The 20,495-nt window shown below is 43.4% G+C and overlaps 1 protein-coding gene across 1 annotated transcript in view; it reads right to left on the reverse strand.

Moving 5' to 3' along the window:
• Positions 1-16,147, reverse strand: part of LOC100929955 (mitogen-activated protein kinase kinase kinase kinase 4) — a 219,476-nt gene extending 203,329 nt beyond the window's left edge. The window contains exons 1-2 of the mRNA XM_031945049.1: positions 16,063-16,147; positions 6,374-6,439 (exon numbers count right to left, since the gene is read on the reverse strand). Of these exons, the coding sequence (XP_031800909.1) occupies positions 6,374-6,439; positions 16,063-16,125 (129 nt within the window). The 5' untranslated portion in view covers positions 16,126-16,147. The remainder of the gene's footprint in view (positions 1-6,373; positions 6,440-16,062) is intronic.
• Between the last annotated feature and the right edge of the window lie 4,348 nt (positions 16,148-20,495).

Genomic DNA, 20,495 nt, shown 5'->3' on the forward strand with positions numbered 1-20,495 from the left:
CATTCACTCCATATCTGGAATGCCCTCCCTCTGCATTTCTACCTCTTACAATCCATAGTTTTCTTCAAAGCCAGCTCAAACACCATCTTCTAGAGATAGCTAGGTAGTGCTTCAGTGGATAGGGAACTGGGCCTAGAGTCAGTAAGATGAGTTCAAATCCAGTCCCAGACACTAGCTGTGTGATCCTGGGAACTCATTTAACCTCTGTTCGTTTTAGTTTCCCTATCTGTAAAGTAAGAATAATAGCACCTACCTCCTAGAGAAGAAAGAAAGAAAGAAAGGAAGGAAGGAAGGAAGGAAGGAAGGAAGGAAGGAAGAAAGAAAACTTAGCATATTGTCTGGCATGTAGTAGGCACTATGAAAATACTTGTTCCCTCTCCTTCCTCCCCACTAGCTACATGAAGCCTGTCTTGATTCCTCCAACATTGGTGTATCCCCTCAAAAAATTTATCACATACCTATATACACAATTCCCTTCAGGATACACTGTAAGCTTTTTGAGGGCAAGGACTGTTTCACTTCTATTTGTGATTCTAGAACTTAGAACAGAATTAGGCACCTAGTCGGCCCTTTATAAATGTCAATAATCAATTTATTTGAAATCAGAAAATGCTAATACTCTTTCATGCCTACTTTCGTCCCTTAATTTCTTTGAAAATGTAGTTCAGAAACTCTTAGGAGTCTCTGAGATCTTTTAAAATTTTCAAACATTTTAATAATGATACAGAAATATTTTAATTTCTAAAATGATAAACTTCAGTCGATATAATTTCCATAAACAAAAGCTCTTTGAGGTATAATTTTAAGTGTTTAAAAGGGTTCTAAGACCAAAAAGTCTGAGAACCATTGAAATAAAGTAACTTTTTGGTAGTTTTAAAAATATAGCACTAAATATACAAATTATTATAAGCAGCAGCATCATATTATTATAGAGATGTGATCTAGCCACAAACACTAAATCTCTATATTTTTTTAAAAATCACATTTAGTTCTGTGTGTATATAGGTGTTTATACGCACACACACATACATAGACTCACACATATATGCATGTGTGTATACACACATACACACACATATGTATCTTGTAGTTTCTTTGAATGAAATTTCTTTTTCTATCTATCTCTGCTGAGTTTTGTTAGTAATATACACAAAGACTGATTATTCTTGTGGGGCTTATTTTATATCCTGCTCTATCCCTAAACTACTAATTGTTTTAGGTGACTCTTGAGGATTCTCTAAGTAAACAATGTCATCTACAAAGGGAGAAATTTTGTCTCCTCTTCACCTATGTTTATTCTCTTGATTTCTTTATCTTGTCCTTGTCATATCAATCATTTCTAGAATTATTATCAAATAATAGTCATTACAAGGAACATCCTTGCTTTACTTCTACTCATTAAAAAGGCTTCTATCATTTCTTATTCCACTGCAGATAATGGTAACTGTTGGTTTTTAATAGCAATGATTTGTCAAATTAAGGAAAGGTTTGTTAAATCTTATGATTTTATAGCATTTAAACCAATACTCCATTTTGTCGTAGTCTTTTTTGTATCTATTGATATAATTATGTGATTTTTATTATCTTCTTTATTAATATAACATATCATGTTTATAGTTTTCCTAAAGGTAATTCTTTACATAAACAACTATAAATAACCTTGTCACAGTGAATCATCTTGTGAATGTAATTCTGTAGCTACCCTAATAGAATGAATATTTTTTTGTCAAGATTAATTAGTTCATTAATTGCTGCTATAGTTGTTTTTCTCTGCTTTTAGCCTCCCTAATTTGCCTCCTATTTTTCTTAAGAACTTAAATACCTGTCTCATCTTCTTCTTCTTTATCCAAAACCCTTACATTTCTCTTTTTTCTTTTTCTTTTTTCTTTTCTTTTCTTTTCTTTCTTTTCTTTCTTTTTTTTTTTGCAGAGGCAATTGGGGTTAAGTGACTTGCCCAGGGTCATACAGCTAGGAAGTGTTGAGTATCTGAGGTCAAATTTGAACTCAGGTCCTCCTGACTCCAGAACTGGTGCTGTATCCACTGTGCCACCTAGCTGCCCCCAAAACCCTTACATTTCAATATATATGGCGATGCTTCTTCAAACATCTTGGCTTCCCAGTACTGCCTTCTCTCCTTTCATCTCAGCTCTCCCTTACATCTCATTTCTTTCCTATTGAATTTATATATCTGACTCTCTTCTCCTAATTTTCTATAGTGCCTTAACCTTAGAAATATTACTCCATGAAGGAAATGAGGTCAGATGGAAGCAAAGACTCAAGTAATGAGTCATAATCAGTCTTCCCTCCTAAATCCATATTCTCCTGGCTCTGATTCTATGACACCTCCCATTCCTACCCTGGGTGCTAGTTGCCTTGGGGTCTAATATGTCTCTTATAATCCTGGGAGGTACAGCCCTTTCCCTGAGAAGACAATCTCCTAATGGGCAAATCCCTCCTCCATACACTATTAGTTATGTTTTTTTTTTTTTTTAACCACAAACATACACTTGGTAACATTCTGAAGTCAAATTATATCCTTTTCCCTTCAGTGTCAAGGTAGCACTGGGGCAAGAGCAGCTCTCAAATGTACTCCACCGGAATTCTTCCTCTGAGATGACAGGAAACCATTAACCGGAGCTTTTTAGGCTCAGCCATTTGGCCAGTTCCAAATCTATCTAATTACACTATCAGCTAGCTCACATCTCTCCATCTTTTCCACAAAAGTAGGGGAGATTTTGTCATATTTTCCTAAAATCTAGGTAAACTAGATCTGCAGCTAGAGATTCTGTCAAAAAAGGAAATAAAGATAATCTGGGACAACCCTGCTAAAACCCTGCCTTCTCTTTGTGATTGCAGTTTCCTTATCTAGATGTTCACTAATTGTCCTTTTCATAATCCTTTCCAGAATTTTGCCAGGAATCAAAGTTGCGCTCACTAGCCTATACTTTGAAGGTTTTATTCACTTCCCTTTTTTCAAAGTTCGGACCTTTGCCCTTCTCCAGGCCTGCAGTTTCTTCCATTTCCCCTGGTTTTTCTAAGATTACTGACAGCGGCTCAGCATGTGCATCTGCCAGCTTTTTCAGTACCCCCAAAACATAGCTCATCTAGGTCAAATGACATGAAGCCTTCAAGGGCAGCTCAGAACCCTTACTGTCTCCTCACTTATCTTAAACATCATTTTGCTCTATTCTTTCCAGTTCAAAGGTCACTCTCTTTGCCAGAGAAAACAGAAGCAAAACAAGAAGGAAGAAGCTCTGCTTTGTCTCTGTCATCAGTTATCATCATTTCAGCAACCCTGAGCAGCAGGCAAGTACCTTCTTTGATCTTTTTCTTCCCACCTTAAAAAAGAAAAGAAAACAAAACAAAACAAAACAAAACTAAAGCCTAAAAACATTATTTCTGCCATCTGAGGTCATCCTTTAGAATTCTTGATACTATTTTACTAGACTATTGTTGTATTAGTGTATTATATTGTGTGGAGGCAGAGGGATGGCAGTGAAGACAGCACTGGGTCTCTTTCAGCTGAAGCTTGAGTCAGAAAGACCTGAGTTCAAATCCAGCCTCAAACACTTACTAGTATGTGACCCTCAGCAAGTCACAACTTCCATTTGGCTTAATTTCTTCAACTATCAAAATAATAGCACCTACCTTGCAGGATCGTTTTGAGGATCAAATAAGACAATATTTGTTATAAGTGCTTAGCAGAGTACTCAGCACACAATGGGTGCCATATACATGCTTTCCGTTTTCTATACTTTTTTTTTGCTTCCATTTTCTATACATTTCTTTTTAATCTAGGTTGACTGGTAACTTCCATCTACAGCCACATGCCTCTTTCTTCTTCTCAGAATTATTTCTTTTTGTACCTTCATAATTTCATCTTTGGGAATTTTCCATTCCTCTGAGTCTAATTCCTGACTTATTTTAGCTCAAGGAACCTTACGTGTACCTCCTTGGAGCCCTCTGAAATTTGCTCTCCCAAAATGTAAGGTGTGTCTTTGACTATTGCAAGCTTTTCTCTCCTTTTGTAGTCAGTCAGGTGTTTATTCAATACTTGTTATGTGCAGGTACTGTGCTAAACTCTGAGGATGAAAAATAAAAAAAAATGAAAATGAAAGTCCTTGCCCTCAAGGAGCTTGCATTCTAATGGAGGAGACATGTAATAACTAGGGATTTACAAAAGAGATAGAGCATAAGAGAGGTAGGTGGTCATAGAGGAAATGTGGGCTGGGAACCGCCCAAGGACTCCTACAGAGTATGTCTGAGGAAATAAGAGGTAGAGACATTAAGTTACTCTGAACCTGAACGTGTATATGTGCGTGTGGATTTGTGCACACATGTGTGTGTGCGTGTATATATACACACACATACACAAACACAAGCAATTGCTACAACCCTCCTGCCCAGAATTACTGCAGTGTGGGAGTTGGACTAGATGACTTCTAGGGTTGTTTCCAGCATCAAGATGTTGTGATGTTTATGGCTGTCTGTGGAGGACCCAACATTAAATGATATATGACATATATGTACATAGTTATACATATAAAGTTAAGTTAATTCTTCAGAACTATTCCCATAGCAAAACACTTGCCTTTATCTTGAATCAGTTTCTTTTTACTCCCAACAGAATTTTAGGCAGTAACCCAACCGGCCCCCAAATCCCAAATATTGACCTGTGGACAAAGTGATCAGTCATGATGTGTCCAGACAGTCATGTGACTGGCAGGACTGTAATTCCAGACCTACGCTGAACTGAAAAGTTCTAGTCAGAACTGCCTGGAAAGAGTTCTGTCGCTGTACAGAGTCAATATATCCCGAGCACGTACTGGTCCCAAGCAATACAAAAGACTCTCACTTAAAGTCTTTGAAGAATACATAGCCACTCACCGAATACAAGAAACAGGATTTTGGAAGGTTGGGTGAGAGAAGATTGCGGTCCGTTTTTGAAATGATCTGTGATACTTTCTTCTTTAAGCTGCCCCAGGACTCTCCTTTGGGAATGATGAGCATTGCCAGCTATCACTGATTGTGCTGAGCAAGCTTGCTTTGATTCCTCCTTTGGAGAGATTGAGTGTTACAGGCCTGCCTGCTCAGCTCTCCTTGGCAATTTCGGAGTTAACGACTGACACTAAATTACCTTCTTGTACCTGGAATGGGAGTAGGGGTAGATTAACACTGCCCCTCCTTCACTCAGACCTGTAGCCAGGTCTCAGGAAAAGGCGGTCTCCAGCAGGTGTCATGGACCCCAACAGGTTGTGGATTGAGAATGTGGCTTTAGATTCAAAATAGTGGCTCCTCATGAACCTTACGGACCAAATTGAGGAGGTTTGTCTCCTCGGTTGTTTGTTTTTTCTGTTTCTTAATAGATATTCCCCTCCTGTCCAACTCATAACCGATTCCTTCTTTAGAAGAAGGTAACCACCTCTACTGACCTTCCCAGCTGGCAAACTTTGAAAGGCAGAAGATAAGATACTGTGTTAGCTTTAAGGAAAGAGATGAGCAGATCTCGATCCCAGCGAGGAGGAAGATATGACCTGCCCACAGTCAAAGCAGCAGACGGGCTTTCTGGGATCTCTGGTCCTTGTTTTGTTTTTTGTTTGCTTTTCCCTGTCTTTTCCCCTGATTAAGCTGAAGAGCAGAAGCTTGGCTCAGCTCTTATGCTCTCTCTCGCCCCCTCCTGGTTGCATATAAGAACAGCAACCTCCTGTCTCTGTTCTTCCTCTTCTCTATGTAACAGCCCAGAGAGAAGGAGCTTGGGGGCTTTATTCTCTCAGCTCTGACTCTCTTCCCCTACAGGCGGCTAGGAGAGCAAAGTAGGGCAGAATCATACTTTCCTCCTCTCATCGGCTCTAATTTATTTCACCCAAAAAGCTTTCCTTTGCTCTTTCTCTCTTCCCAAGTGCCCATATGACAGGTGTCTGTTTCTACTCTCCTTTCAGGAGTATTTGTATAGCCGCCATGTTATGTTTATTTTACAAATCCGATCATTCTATAGGAAAGATTTTTCATAGGTTTTGTGCATTTGTATTGAGTCTGGCATTTTCCTTGATAGTGTAGCTCCTTAACAATTCTCATTAATTGTCTTTAATTCATATGGTTTGGCTGGGGTGGGGAAGTGGATTATGGCCAGTGCGTGGAAGATCCCCAAAATGCTGACCTATGACTTTGGATTTGGAATCAAGCAGACTTACTATAAGATAACGAGCATAGAATTCATTAACCACGTCTCCCTCTTCCTTTCCAAGGAGCTTGAACCCCGTGCTGCTCCCAAAGTAAGTCAAAACTTTAGGAAGGCTAATTTTACCTTATGGTATTGTCAGGATATAGCAATGGTTTTAACAAGAAATGTCAAATGAATGAAAAGATAGCAAACCTTATAGACTTGTCCATAGGTGCCATTTCCAACGACTTGCACTAGTTCAAATATCCCCGCCGGATCCTGTAAGAGGAAGAGAAAATATAGTTATCCCTTACGCAGAAAGAACTGAATATTTAGGGAAGGACTTGAATAGTGTCTTTAACTGGCCTGATTCATTGAGAAAACACATGGAAAGATCACCGAATGTCAGATCTCAAAGGTCCTCAAATTCAATGCCCTCTTTTACAGAGGTAGAAATTAAGACCTGGAGAAAAAAGGAAAAGGAAGTATCCAAGGTTATAGATGTAGTAAGAGGGGCAGAGCCAGGATTCTTTCCTCAGTACTCTGACTCCAGATCTAGTGCCGAGGACCTCTCCTGGAGCTGTTCTTCCAAGATGATATGGAACCACTGACTATCCCGGGCTGACCATTCATTCACTTTCAAAGCCATCTAAATGTATGGTCATCTTGTTCCCATCTCTCCATCTTTTCCACAAGAAGAGCATGAGATAGTCACATGACATGAAACTTTCCCACTTTCCCGGTTACAACTCAAAAGATTGGTATTTTTACAATTTAATTTTAAGTACATGTGGTTATTCTTTTTTTAAACTCTTGCTAATCTGAGAGCCCTCAATCCACTGCTTGTGCAGCTACTTAGTCACTGAACAAAGCCTAGAACTAAAAGGGTCTTCAAGACAACAAATCTGAACTCCTTATCTTACAGAGGAAGAAACTGAGACCCAGCAAGAGGAAGTGACTTGTCCAATATTGTACAGGGAGTAAGCCAAGATCTGAACTTGAATCCTCTGACTCAAAATCCTTTCTACTGCACCAAGAAATTTATTTTTTTAAAAAAGGATTTACTAATAGTTTAAATAGAGATTAAACAAAGTCCTTTACCTCTCTTGCCCCAAGTTTCCTCATTAATAAAATGGAAACAGTGAGATAGCATGGTTTCTTGAGTAAATTCTTTACCCCTCGTTGGATCTCACTTCCCTCCCCTCTAAAACAAAAAGATTGAAACAGATGATCTCAAAGGTCCTATATTCGTCTCTTATACACACTGAGTCTGTGATGTCCTATGTCTTGCACTATTTAAAAAAAAAACTTCTTTACTGGTTTATATGAAAATTAGGGACTATTTCATTTGCTCAACAAATACTTGGTGAGCATCTACTAAGGCATGGTATTCGGTGCTTCAAAATGAAGTTCACATCTGACTAATCTAACTCTCCACTGCTGTCCATATCCAGATACAAACTAGTTTTGTATACTAGTTTAAGATGTGACTGAGTCTCTATGGCTGAAATAATTGGGCAAATGTGTGTGTGTGTGTGTGTGTGTGTGTGTGTGTATGATATGTCAAATGTATATATATATATATATATATATACACACACAAATATATATATGTATGTATGTGTATGTGTGTGTATATATATATATATGTGTGTGTGTGTGTGTGTGTGTATGTGTATATATATATCAGGCATGATGCTAGGCATAGGGGATACAATGATAAAAGTGAGATTAATCATTGTCCTTGAGGAGCTACTATTCTATTGGGAGAAACAATGTGTATACATATAAATGACTATCTGTAAAACTGATATATACATTTGATACACAGAAAGTAATTTTAGCAGGGGTGGGTGGAGCAATATTAGAAAAAGCACGTTACAGCAGGTGTCACCTGAGCTTTGAAACTCACCAACTCTACCTCTCCTTGACTGGCTGTAGCTCCTCCCATTCATCTGAGAAGGCAGTTCCCTTCTTTACCAAAATTATTTTCAAAACAAATGTCACCATCAGACAATCTCAGCAATAATCAATGTCATGCCCGAGGGCTCCTTTTAATTGTCCAAGTTAGAGAAAACTTTTTTTAATCAAGAAATTAGAAGTAAAAATAGATCATTTTGGGGGGTGATCTTGATATAAAATGTGTTACCTTTTATAATAACTTAGAGTGAGATTTATGTGATGAAAAATATAGTTCTCTATCTGTTTGAACCATTTATCACCTTAGCAGAATCCTTCTGTGGACATCATTGGGAGATTTATGAGAAACATTATTAACTTGGTAGGATCAGCCTGTGGCCATCTGTCAAAACCATCAGTCAGGTGAATTGATGCCTATTGATGTCACTGACCGAAGGACCATTCTTTGTTTGGGCTTCAGAAGACACAGTATTAGAGACCTAGATTTTCTGCATGTAAAAGGACCACTTAGGAGTCTCTTTAGAATTTCTCTAAATTCTTTGACAACAAACCCTGTTCGGGTTCTCTAAAGTCCTTTCCATCATCCCATGCGGTGAAATGAATAAAGCGAGATCCTTATTTGAATTTGGATACAGGCAGCTATGATCATTTAAAAGTTGGCTATTTGGAAAAAATAATCAATACAGTTTCCAGTCTACATCAGTTTATTCAGAATTCATTTGAGTCACATCCAAGTTACTTTAGAAACATTCTTCCTCCCCTAAAAATTTGTTCTGATACTTCCAGCATTCTTGTTTGGCAGAAGTCTGAAAGATTCATGTTTTGGATGGAATCGCATCTCTCCTAGAACTTGTAAATAAAACATTTTCCTGTGTGTCTTCTCTGGGTTTTTTCCTTTGAGGTTTATCCTATTTGTCTCCAACGTAGGTGCAGTGGAAATATTGGATGTGAAGTAACAGGAATGGGAGTTCAATATCCCTTACTATCTTCCTGGCCTCGTAAAAGTCACTTCCCCACCCTGTACCTCAGTTTCCTCCTCCATAAAATGAGGGAGTTGAACTAGATGGCCTCTGTGTTCCATTTCGTATCTAGAACTAGGATTCTATAATCTTGGATCAGTAGAGGTAACACTGAGAAAAGAAGAGCCGTGGCATCATATTCAAATAAAATTTGTCTGTCCAGAGACAAGACCTTTTTTCCCACTAATATTCCCCTCACTTACTAAGTGAGGTACAGATGTCTAAAAAGAAGGATCAACTATATCAGATTGCTTTGCTGTCTTGGGGACAGGAGAGGTAAGGGAGGAAGGAAGGAAATTTGGAATCGAATACTTAAAAAAAATGAATGTTGAAAACTTCTTTATAAGAAATTGAAAAAATAAAAAATAAACTATTAAGTGACAAAAAAGAAAAAAACACTAAAAATAAATTAACTTTTTTTTTTTTTTTTTTTTTTTTTAAGAAGGATTAAGCCATGGACTAGGACAGTGGCGAGAGGGAGTTAATGTTGCTTCACAAAAAAATGGAAATTTCATAGACATAAGCAAAATCTAAGAAGAAATGTTTGATTTCAGAAAATAAACAGCTATCCATCTTTCAAGGCCTTTTTTCAAGGTCTTCCAAGTCGTGGGGGTTGCCTGGGTCAATTATCCTGCCTGCAGTGTTACCTTGAGAGTGTCTGAGGTCTTCTCCCTGCCACGGTTTTCTTCTATCTGTAAGGAAAATGACCATAAAACAAGCAAACGCCACCCATAGGGGACTTAGAAGAGCTGGTTAAAAATGGCAACAACAACAACAACTAAGTTATCGGTTTAGAGATTTAGAGCTGGGTGGGATCTAGAGGCCATGGCAGATAACTGTCCAGTGAGGATCCAGCTAGTGTCAGAGGGAGGCTCTGAATCCAGGTCTTCCCGCCTCAAGTCCAGTATGCTATCCGCTATGCTATGCTGTCTCTCGGGAAGTCCTTTTAAAGAATTTTCTAAACAATTCCATAAAAGGCAGGATGGTTTAGTGGGTAGAGAGCCAGCCTCAGAACCGGGAAGACCCGAGTTCCAATCTTGACCTCTGACACATACTGGCTTTGACACCCTAGTACTTTGCTCCACTCTTAGTGCCTCCGGCAGCCCTAACGGGAGCAGATTTGGATCTGCAGGGGTGCAGGGAGTTTCCTCCATCGATAGAATCATAGGTTCCGTCTAAGAAAAAACAATCCCATTTGCACATTTTGTTACACTTTTGTACACACAGACAACCAGGCTGAGTATACCCAGACATTCAGGACATTTCAGGGCTGCCTCCCCCGGCTATTAGTATTTCAAGGCACTGTGATTTTAAAATTAGACTAAGAAAAAGAGAATTTTGTGGGTTAGAAGAGGAAAGAGACCGGTCGAAGGAAAGTCAGCTGTTGTACTATTCTAGGCACACGGGGATCAACAAAGAATCACCGAACCAGAGAGTTAGAACTCTAAGGGACCTGAAAAATCATTTAGCCTAACCCTATCATTTTACAGAGGGGGAAACTGAGACCCGGAGAGCCAAAGTGACTTGCCAAGGAGTAAGTGACCAAACCACAGGTCAATTTAACCTCAAATTATCTGGAAGGAAGAAATGTGGGACCTGACAGCTTGGATTTGGGAAATGAAGGAGGGGGAAGAGTCCCAGAGAAGACCAAGCTTCATGTTCCAGATACTAAAAGATGGCAGTAACGTTGGTGGCCGGAACGGGGAGCAGTCAGTCCAAGGAGGAAAATGAGGAGCTCTGCTTCAGACACCGTGAGCCTCGAACTCACAGCAGTTTAGGCGAGGGAAGGCGCCCCGAACATCACGGGAACAGAAGAGAAAAACCCACAAGTGAGGGGAAGGCTGCAGATGGGAGAAAGCTGAGCGACTTCTTCACATAGGTAGTAGCTGAAGTCATGGAAAACCGTGAACTCCAAAAGGGCAAGAATAGAACCTTAGGAGGTATTCACAGTTACATGGTGAGGGGAGAGATTAAGACAGGGAGGCCCGGAGAGGGGAAAGTCCCTAGCCTAAGGTCACTGGGATCTCTGGCTCCAAAGCCTGTGCCCTTTCCAGCACTAAAATAGCTGACTCTGGAGTCTAGGAGAGGTGGAGGGGTCCAGAATAACTAGGAGGGGTTAATGGGCTGGCTGAAATGGGAGCAGGGAATGACTGAAGGGCAGAGAACAGGTTTGGGCAGTGCGGTGGGGGAGTCGGAGACATGGCAGGTACATTAACATATAAATAGAATGCAATGGCAGGAGAAATCATCTGCTGTTGGGGTTCAGCTCGTTGCCTTCCTCCATGCCTCTAGAACGGGACAGAAGGCGAACTCCAAGAGCGCAAGCAGCGGGCAGGAGCATCCCTCATCAACCTGCGGCCCGGGAACAAACAATTCATCTTCTGGCCCCGGAGACGCGGCCTGGGAGTCTGAGGGAGCTGGGATCTGGCTGTGAGAGGGAAAGATGCACAGAGCTTAAAGGGCTAGCGCCTCGCACTTATGGGGAGCCCTCGGTGCCACATCACCAAGAGCCACGGGCAAGGCAGCAGCCCCGGCTCCCGATGGCGTCTGAGTTGGAGGTGAAAACTGCGCCACGCCTTAGTGACAGACATGAGGAGACTGGACCAGATGACCTCTGCAAGGGCCTCCAGCTGTTATTCTATGCTTTCTTTAGCTTCAAGACACGTGTCAGAATTCTTTGGATCTCTCCGTCTTTCTCTGTCTCTGTTTCTCTGTCTGTCTCTGTCTGTCTGTCTCGCTTTCTCTGTCTCTGTCTCGCTTTCTCTGTCTCTGTCTCTCTCTGTGTCTCTCTATCTCTTTCTCTCTCCTACTATTTTTGGAGAAACTAAACTTGCAGTCCTATCAGTGTAGGAAAACCTACTGCGGAAACTCCCTCTACCAATGCACATAGGTTTGAAACTAGCCCTTAGGAGAACTTCTTGGGGCATTAAGAGGTCCCATGACTTATTCAGGATCACCCAGCCTATGTCAGGTGTCAGAAGTATGATTGAACTCAGATTTTTCTAACTCCGGCTAAAAGCAAGGCCGACCCTTTAGAGTCTACTGTGTCGAGTTGCCTCTCCTGCCATTTTGTTATGAAATCACACTTAATATCTCCTGACTTTCATAAAGATGTCTATGACCAAAGCACTTAGACCCTCTCTTCTTTTCCTCATCCCCAAGGGAAGCGGTGGGCCCAGATAAAACTATTGAGGCTCTCCGGCTGGACCGTACCTCCGGCATGTCCTTGCTCGGCTGGACGTTGTCACCTGGACAATCGGACAGAACTTTTAGCTGAGCCAAGTCCTTAACGATCTCACTCATCTATTTTTCCCTTTATTAACTTTCAAACCTTTCTGGTCCGTCTCCCCACCCTTCTCTAGCTTATCACCAAACTCCTATACTTTCTGTTGGCAAGTTTTGACCCACACATTCATCATTTGGAGAGTAATTATGACAATGCATCTTACCATATGTCGGTTTTCTTGCTTATTTTTATCATCTGTCGGGTGCTCCAAAAAGCAGTGACATGACATTTCTCCAGAAATACAGGAAATAAATCACATACATTGAAACGCCCCAAAATGAAACGTACCGAGCCAATATGATATTTTGCCAAGGCGATAGCAAATCCATCCAGGATCATCTTAAAAGTTTTAGGGTGTGTCTGTGTGGTACTTGTGTGTGTGTGTGTGTGTGTGTGTGTGTGTGTGTGTGTTTTGATTGAGAGAACTTGCCAAATCTATGGCTGAGGTCGTTGGGAAAACTTGAATCTGAAGGAAACCTTAGTTTCTCTCAACACTAAAGCTTAAAAGCTGATGAAAATCAAATCAAGTATGGCAAGTCAGAATGAAAAAAAAAAAAATTAGAAAATGAAGGTTTGTCCTCAGCCTTTAGTGGAGTAGCTGCAACTCGAATCTAGACGATGTCACATTTAGTTTAGGCTCTTAAGCTGGGTGCCAAAGGGTTGGTTTACAAATCTCTTTCCCACCGCTGCGATGACAATCTAATTTATTTATACCTAGAAGACTATTATTGCACGTGGCTCCTCTTTGAAGATAAATGCTATCTCCTTTATCTACTTGGGAGAGGCAGCTGGTGTGGTGGAAAGAGCACTAGATTTGGGACAAGAGACTTGGGCTCAGTGACCCTTACTAGCTCTGGATCCTGGGCAAGACCACCCCCCACCCCAGCCAAAATTATATCTCTACGATGAAGTTCAATGATGGATCAATAAGCATTTCTTAAGAGCCTGTGTGTCAGACACTGTGGGGTAATATTTTCATCCCTTACAAGTATCACAGGGTTGTCAGGAGGTTGATACAAGAGGAATAAAGTGATAATGTGTGTAATTCTCTTCTCGGTCCTGAATTTGAAATCAGGGGACTAGGATTATGACCAAGGACATAATCCAGGCAGTGTTCTCTTCCATTTTTTTCCCTTCTTTAATGTGTGTGGCAACAAGACCCTCTCTTCTCCTTGGGTTTGGATTTCCCTGCCCCATCATTTCCATGAGGATTTTTCCATTCCTCTCGTCATTTTTAGAAAATAGTTTATTCGGTTTGCTTGTCTGTGGTTTTGCATATTTGCCCTAGTTTGCTTTTTCTATCTCCCTTACATGAAGAAAAAAGGCTGCATTCGTTCAACATTTTTTTTTCCATTGGCTTTATTCTTTCATTGGGGGGCTGATAGTGGGAAGGAATCTAAACTGACCTTGAAAATCCTGTTCAGGATTAAAAAGCAACACCTGCAGTGCCCACTCCCATCTCCCAATTCTGAACATTTGCACAAACTGTTCCCCCTACCCAGAATGCTCTCTCTCCTGACCTTGGTCTCTTTAAATTCTTAGTTCCCCTTAAGTTAAAATGTCACCTCCTACACAGGGGCCTTTCTTGATGTTCCCCGGGGGGTTAGTCAACACCCTCCAAGATACACCTTCCAAATTATTTTGTCGATTCTTCCAATTTATATAGCTGTGGTCCCCCGAATAATCTCCATGAGGAGGAAACTTTTTCTTTTCCTTTCTTTTCTTTTTTTTCTTTGCATCTCCACAGCTCAACACAATGTTTGTCACCTGTAATAAGTATTTAATGTAGGCTTGTGGAATCGAATTGAAAATAATGAAGAACAGAAATGGAGCCTTTTCTGAGTGGAGCCAGAAAGACAAAACTGAGCTTAAAAAAAAAAAAAAGCTGTTTTTATTTGTAAAAGAGCATTAGAAATTATAGGACTAATATTTGCAATACAGTGAACGATTTTTATGGATAAGCTAACTTTGCTAAATTATTATCCACATACTACCCCCTTTTTTTAAAAAAAAAAATCTCAATATATATAATAAGAAAACGACAGAGGGGATACTCTTGATGGATTTAGTCTTCCTTCGTTTGGTTGTTTGATTTTTGTTTGTTTGTTCGTTGGTTTATTTTGCTTTTTGACTGGCAGGATCCAATCCTAAATACAAAGGGGGCAGTCTGTAAATGTCATCAGAGTGCAGTAATACTTATGTATGCCAATGGGATTTTCAAAAGTCCTTTCACATAAGGTTAATATTTAGCTTTTCTCAAAACAGACAAGCATCAAATGCTCCGTTCTTAAAGTTACCCTGCACTCATTCCACCGAGGTGCCTGCCTGCCTGCCGCTTTTGCGATTCCCAGCTGCCCTTTGCATTCAAGGGAGGCTGGGAATAAAGTCACAACTTTGGAAAAGAAGTCGGTAAATGTGTTTTGGGGGGTCCGGTGAGAAAGCTCGAGGCTCACTGCAGGGGAAAGAAACGTTCTTCCAAAAGAAGACTAATAGGGGATGGAGCTAAGTTTACTGAGTACTTACTGTGTGTCAGGTGCTGCGTTAATTATTATGTTACTATATTAATTTTAGTAAAGGTCACGCATGGGAGGGGGGCGATCCGCAAAGTCCAAACTTCACAAGAATTGGTTTCGAGAGAAAGAAATGATTCTGTCAAAATCAAAATTACTAATGAGGAAAGATCAGGCGTGTGGTCGGGGGAAAGAAATATACACAGGTGAAAACCCCCGACCTCTTACAAGACTGATGGAGGAGGGGGGGGGCGCGGCAGATTCCCCCCCTCCCCCCCGCCCTAAGCAGCTCTGACCTTTCTCTCTGAAAACGCACGACGAACTCAAAGCCAAAAGAAGCAACTCTTACAAGAGGGAGAAACTTTGTCAACTCTTTGCTTTGGAGAAACTGAATCTTCCGTTGATTTGCTAGAATCTATCTCTTCGTTTTGGAGAATTGGTTCCTTCTAAAGTGGATTTCTGAGCCCCGGACCCACCCCATCCCGTGTGTATGTGTGTGTGTGTTGGGGGGGGGGGATCACAGTGGAAAAGGTGCTAGATTTCGAGTCAGAGGATTTGAATTCTAATTCTAACTGCAGTTTTACTACCTGTGCGATCAAGGACAAATCACATGTTCTCTTCGAGTCTCAGTTTAGCCCCACTGTAAAGAGAGGGTTTGGCTAAGTGATCTCCCAGATCCCTTTCAGCTTTAGATCTGACAGATTCTAGGGAGACTAGCATCTCCCACCACAGACACACACACACACACACACACACACACACACACACACACACACACACACAGTGGAGACACCGAAATAGCCGAGGTCCAGGGAAGCCGAGGCGCTGACCCCAGGAGGGACGCGGGCAGGGAAAGCGCGCGCGCACACACAAACACACACACGCGCGGAAAGAAGTGGAGCGCGGCACCCCGGAGACACCGAAATAGCCGGGGTCTCGGGAAGCCGTGCCCTGCAGTCACGGAGAGCCAGGCGCCGACCCCGGGAGGGAGGCGGCCAGGGGACGCGCGCTCCGCCTCGATCCCTGCGGGGCTCCTCTCCCGGCCCGTCCGGAGCACGGTGCGGGGCCGCTCCGGCTGCCCCGAGCCCGGCGCCGGGCCCCAAACCGCGCGCACTTAGACGGGCGCCGGCGGCGGGACGCCAGCACGCATCGCGAGCGCTCACTCACCCTCAGAGTGGACAGGTCGATGTGGTCCAGGCTCCGGGGCGACGAGACTCTAGCCATGGCCATTGCTGCGGTCGGGGTCGGGACCGGGGCCGGAGCCCTGGCCGGGGACGGGGCCGGGGTCGGGGTCGGGGAGGGGGTCGAGGTGGAGCTCGGGGTCGGAGGTCGGCTTGGAGTTCGGCTAGAAGTTGGGGCCGGGGCTGCGGGGATGCGAAGAGCAAAGACGGGCGACGGGAGTCAGAGGAGCCTGTCAGAGTGCGTCGGGCACGAGCTGAGGGCGCCAGCTGGACTGACCGAATGCCCGCCTGGGCTGCAACTCCCTTGGACTTGAGCTGACGGGGAGGGGGCAAAAAGAGGGCGGGGAGGGGAGGGGAAAGAGGGGGAGGGGGCAAGGGGGGGGAGGTGGAAGGAGGGCAGGACCAGAGGCCGGGATGCGGGGGGGAGGGGGGGGAGAGAAGAGGGAGGGGGAGAGAGGAGAAGGAGAAGGGAGGAGAAAAGGGAGTTGGGGAGGCGGAGAGGCTGCCGGAGCCCGAGTGGGAGGGGGCCGCCGAGGGGCCGCGCGCTCCGGCAGCCTGCGCCCGCGGCGCCCGGTCCCCAGAGCCAGTCCCCAGCCCGCTAGCGCCTTTAGGAGGGCAGCGGTGCGGCTCGTGCCCCCGCCTGTGGCTCCGTCCCTGCGGTTCCGCCGCCTCGCGACCCCACGACCCACTTGCAGCCACAGCCACGGCGTCCGGCTCCCGGCTCCCCGTAGGACAACTTTTTTTGCAGAGACATTTCCTCGGGAAAAAAAAAAAAAAAAAGAAAAAAGTTTGGGGAAGGAAGTGACGTGCCTCCGGGGCTGGGGAGGCGGCCGCCCGGGCAGGGGCCGGAGTCGGAGCACGCGGGGCCGCCGGACGCGCGGAAGGACCACGGGCGGGAGGCCCGGCGTGGGACCCAGCGGGACCGGGAGCCAAGGACCCCCGCTGTGTCTCGCCCGCCCGCAGCGCCCGGAGCACGGCCCGCACGTGGGCTTCTCGAGTGGAACTGAACGCCTCACCTAAGAAGGCTCCCGGGGGCTGCTCCCACAGTGCATCCCTCCCGGCCCAACGCCGGCGAGCGAGTGGAGCCCCGGGGCACCTCGTCCGTGGCCCCTCCCCCCCGGCTCAGTCCCAGTGATCCGGGGAACTAACGTTCCTGGGCGGGTCTGGGGCGCCCCCCTGGCACTCTTTGCCGTCCACTTAGGGAGAGACAGGGAGCCCCTGGGAGCCTAGTGGGCTCCTGTCAGCCGGCATCCTAACTTTCTACATGTAGAGCTACAAGTTACCTCAGAAGCCACCCATCTCACCCTCCTTCTTTTAGAAATAAGGAAACTGAGACTCAGAGATGGGCAGTGACCTATCCAAGGTCAAACACAGGTTCCTAGCTCTAAAGCTGGAAGAGACCTTTGAAGCCGGCTAACCTAACTCCCCACACGTGACAGAGAAGAACACTCTCGGGCCCAGAGTTGGCCAGGTAGTCAGAGGCAGCGCCCAGCGTGCACTTGCTACCCCCCTTGACCGGCTCCCTCTCGTACCCTAGCCACACTGCTTCTCCAATCTTCTTTTCGTTTCCACCAAATGGCAATAGGGAGTCTGAATGAACGGGAAACAAAATGAATTTTCTTTGGAGAACTGGGAACTCTTTTGGAAATAGCCAACCTTAGACCTTGTCCCTCACACAGGCTATTCCATCTCTGTGCCGACTGCACAAGCGCAGTCACTCCTTCCTCATGTACTTCTTAACTCCCCCCCCCCCCCCCCCCCACAGTTCCCATCTAGGAATCCTTTCTTGATCCTCACCCCAAGCACTTAGTGTCTCCATACCCCCAATCCTTAACTTTCCCTCTTACTTTTTTTTTTGTATTTGTCTATTTATGTAAATTCTCCCATAAAAAACAAAAACAAAAACAAAAACAGGAACTGTTTCATTAGAAAAAAAAATCTTTGCTTCTCCAGCCCACTGCTTGGCACCTAGTAGGCACTTAATAAATAGCCTGTCAGGGTAGGTCATAAAACCCCAGGTGGCTTCTAGGAGCCCAATTCTTAACAGAATTCTTAACAGGAAATACTTGACAAAACAACATGGTATCTATCACCAGCTTCCCAAGGGCAGCCCCAGACAACATTATTACCTTTCCAGAAAGTCAGATTCTACTTCCTCCACGAGATTTCTCCTGATTGCTTCCCCCTAGATCTCTGACCTCCCCCTCGGAACCCTTTTTGCCAAGCTCCTTTTTTAAAAGCAAATTTATCCTTCTGATTTAAGGCTTTCAGATTTTGCCTCCCCCCACCCCCCAGCCCAATTAAGAGTGGAAGCTTCTGTAAGCTGTGGACTCTTTCTTCAGAGTCAGTTAGGATACTCCCTCCTAACATGAAGCTTTTCCTGATTCCTTCAACTGCTAGGGACCCTCCCCCACCCCCAGTTCCCTTATATTTACTTTATTTTTGCCTGTTTTTATTTTCCCCGGACAGAATATAAACTCCTTGAGGACAGGGTCTGGTTTTTGTCTTTGTATCTTTAGCTCCTAGCACAAGATCCCAATTAAGGTTTTCATTAAACATTCCCATTTATTATCTTATTTGAGCCTCACATGTGAAGTATAGGGTGTAAGTGCCATTAACAGAGGAGAGAAGAACTACAGTCTTCTGGAAAGGAATGCTCAAGCTTAATTTCACTAAATTTTTTTTTTTTAAAAAGAAACAACAACCATCAATCTTGTTAACAACTCTTCCTTGGATAAATACCAGTAGCCTGTGTTTAACGACTACGCGTGTGTCATACACAGTGTCCCAAAAGTCTTAATACACTTTTAAGCTTAAAAACTTGTATATCCAGTACAAATTAAGCTTAAAACTGTACTAAGACTTTGGGGATAAAAACTGTGCTAAGACTGTTGGGACACCTGTACATGTGTGCATATATATGTAAATATACATGTGTATTTCCAGTACCTAACACAGTTCCTCCCACATAACAGTCCTTTAATAAATATTGATTGATTAGTGTCATTTAATTGGTTTATTCTCTCCCTCCATCTCTCTCTCTCTCTCTCTCTCTCTCTCTCTCTCTCCCTCTCTCTCTCTCCTTCTTCTCCCCCTTCCCTATGTCTTTTTTTACATTCCTCCTGGTGAACATTTGCATTTATGGTGGATGGTGAAACTAAATATTTAGTCAAAGTGAGAACTGAACCAAAAACCTGACAAAATGAGATTCACTAGAATAGAATACTTTCAATTCCCCACTTGCCAGACATCATCATCATTATCATACTAATTCACCACTGAAACTGGACCCTGAAATCTCCCCGTAAAGTGGGGGTAAATCCAGTGTCCCAAAGACACTGCCAATAGTCTCTACCTTCAAGGAACTCAAATTTTAATGTGGGAGGAAATGTTCCAATATCTCTGTGCCCACAAGATATATACAGTACAAATTGAAGGTAATCTCAGAAGGCACTTTGGGAAGAGGGAAGGGGCAGAAGAGGGGAGCGGGAGGGGTGGAAATGATCAGAAAAAGGAGAGACAGTCAAAAGGAACAGAGTTGGAAAATAGAATGTCACGTTTGAGCAACACCGAGTGTGAAAAGACTGGGAAGATAAAGCCAAATGAATTTTTTTTAATATTTTTATTTTTATTCAATTTATATTTATATTCAATCCTGTAGATAATAGGAAGTCCATGGAGTTTACTGAGTGGGAGGTGTGAATGGTGGTATAGTCAAAGCTATGGCTTAGGAAAATCACTGGCAACTGTGGGAGAAATGGATTGAGGAGGGGAAAGATGAGGCAGGGAGACCAGTTAGAAGGTGATTACAATGCCAGGTGTGAGGGGATAAGAGTTTGTACTAGGATTGTGGCTGAGTTAAGAGAAGGAGATGTTGCCCAGGACAAGAAGATTTGGCAACAGCTTGGATATGTGAAGTAAGTGCAAGGGAGCAGTGGAAGATGCTGAAGATGCTGGGAGCCTGGGTGACTGCGGGGAGGGGGGGGTAGTAGTTAGTACTGCTTGAAATAACAGGAAAGCTAGGAAAAGGGGAGAGGGAAAGCAAATAATAAGATATTTTGTATTTTGTTGAGTTTGATACCTCTCTTGGACGTGTGGTTCAAGATGTCCAAGACATGGTGGGTGATGAGAATAGAGCTCAGAATGGAGATTAGGGCTGGATATAGTACTTGGCATTCTCTTCAGAGAGATTATCAATGAACCCATGTCACTGAAGAGCTTACCTAGATAGTGTGAAATGAAAAAAGAAGGGGCCCAGGACAAAGGCCTGAAAAACTAGAAAGGCTTCAAACCCAACTGGTCTGAAGAGCAGCCTAGTCAATCAATGGGCAAGCATTTTTTTTTTTTTATTAAAGCTTCTTATTTTCAAAACACATGCACGGATCATTTTTCAACATTGACCCCTGTAAAACCTTACGT

The sequence above is a fragment of the Sarcophilus harrisii genome, chromosome X (genome assembly GCF_902635505.1).
Source record: "Sarcophilus harrisii chromosome X, mSarHar1.11, whole genome shotgun sequence".
Classification (NCBI taxonomy): domain Eukaryota; kingdom Metazoa; phylum Chordata; class Mammalia; order Dasyuromorphia; family Dasyuridae; genus Sarcophilus; species Sarcophilus harrisii.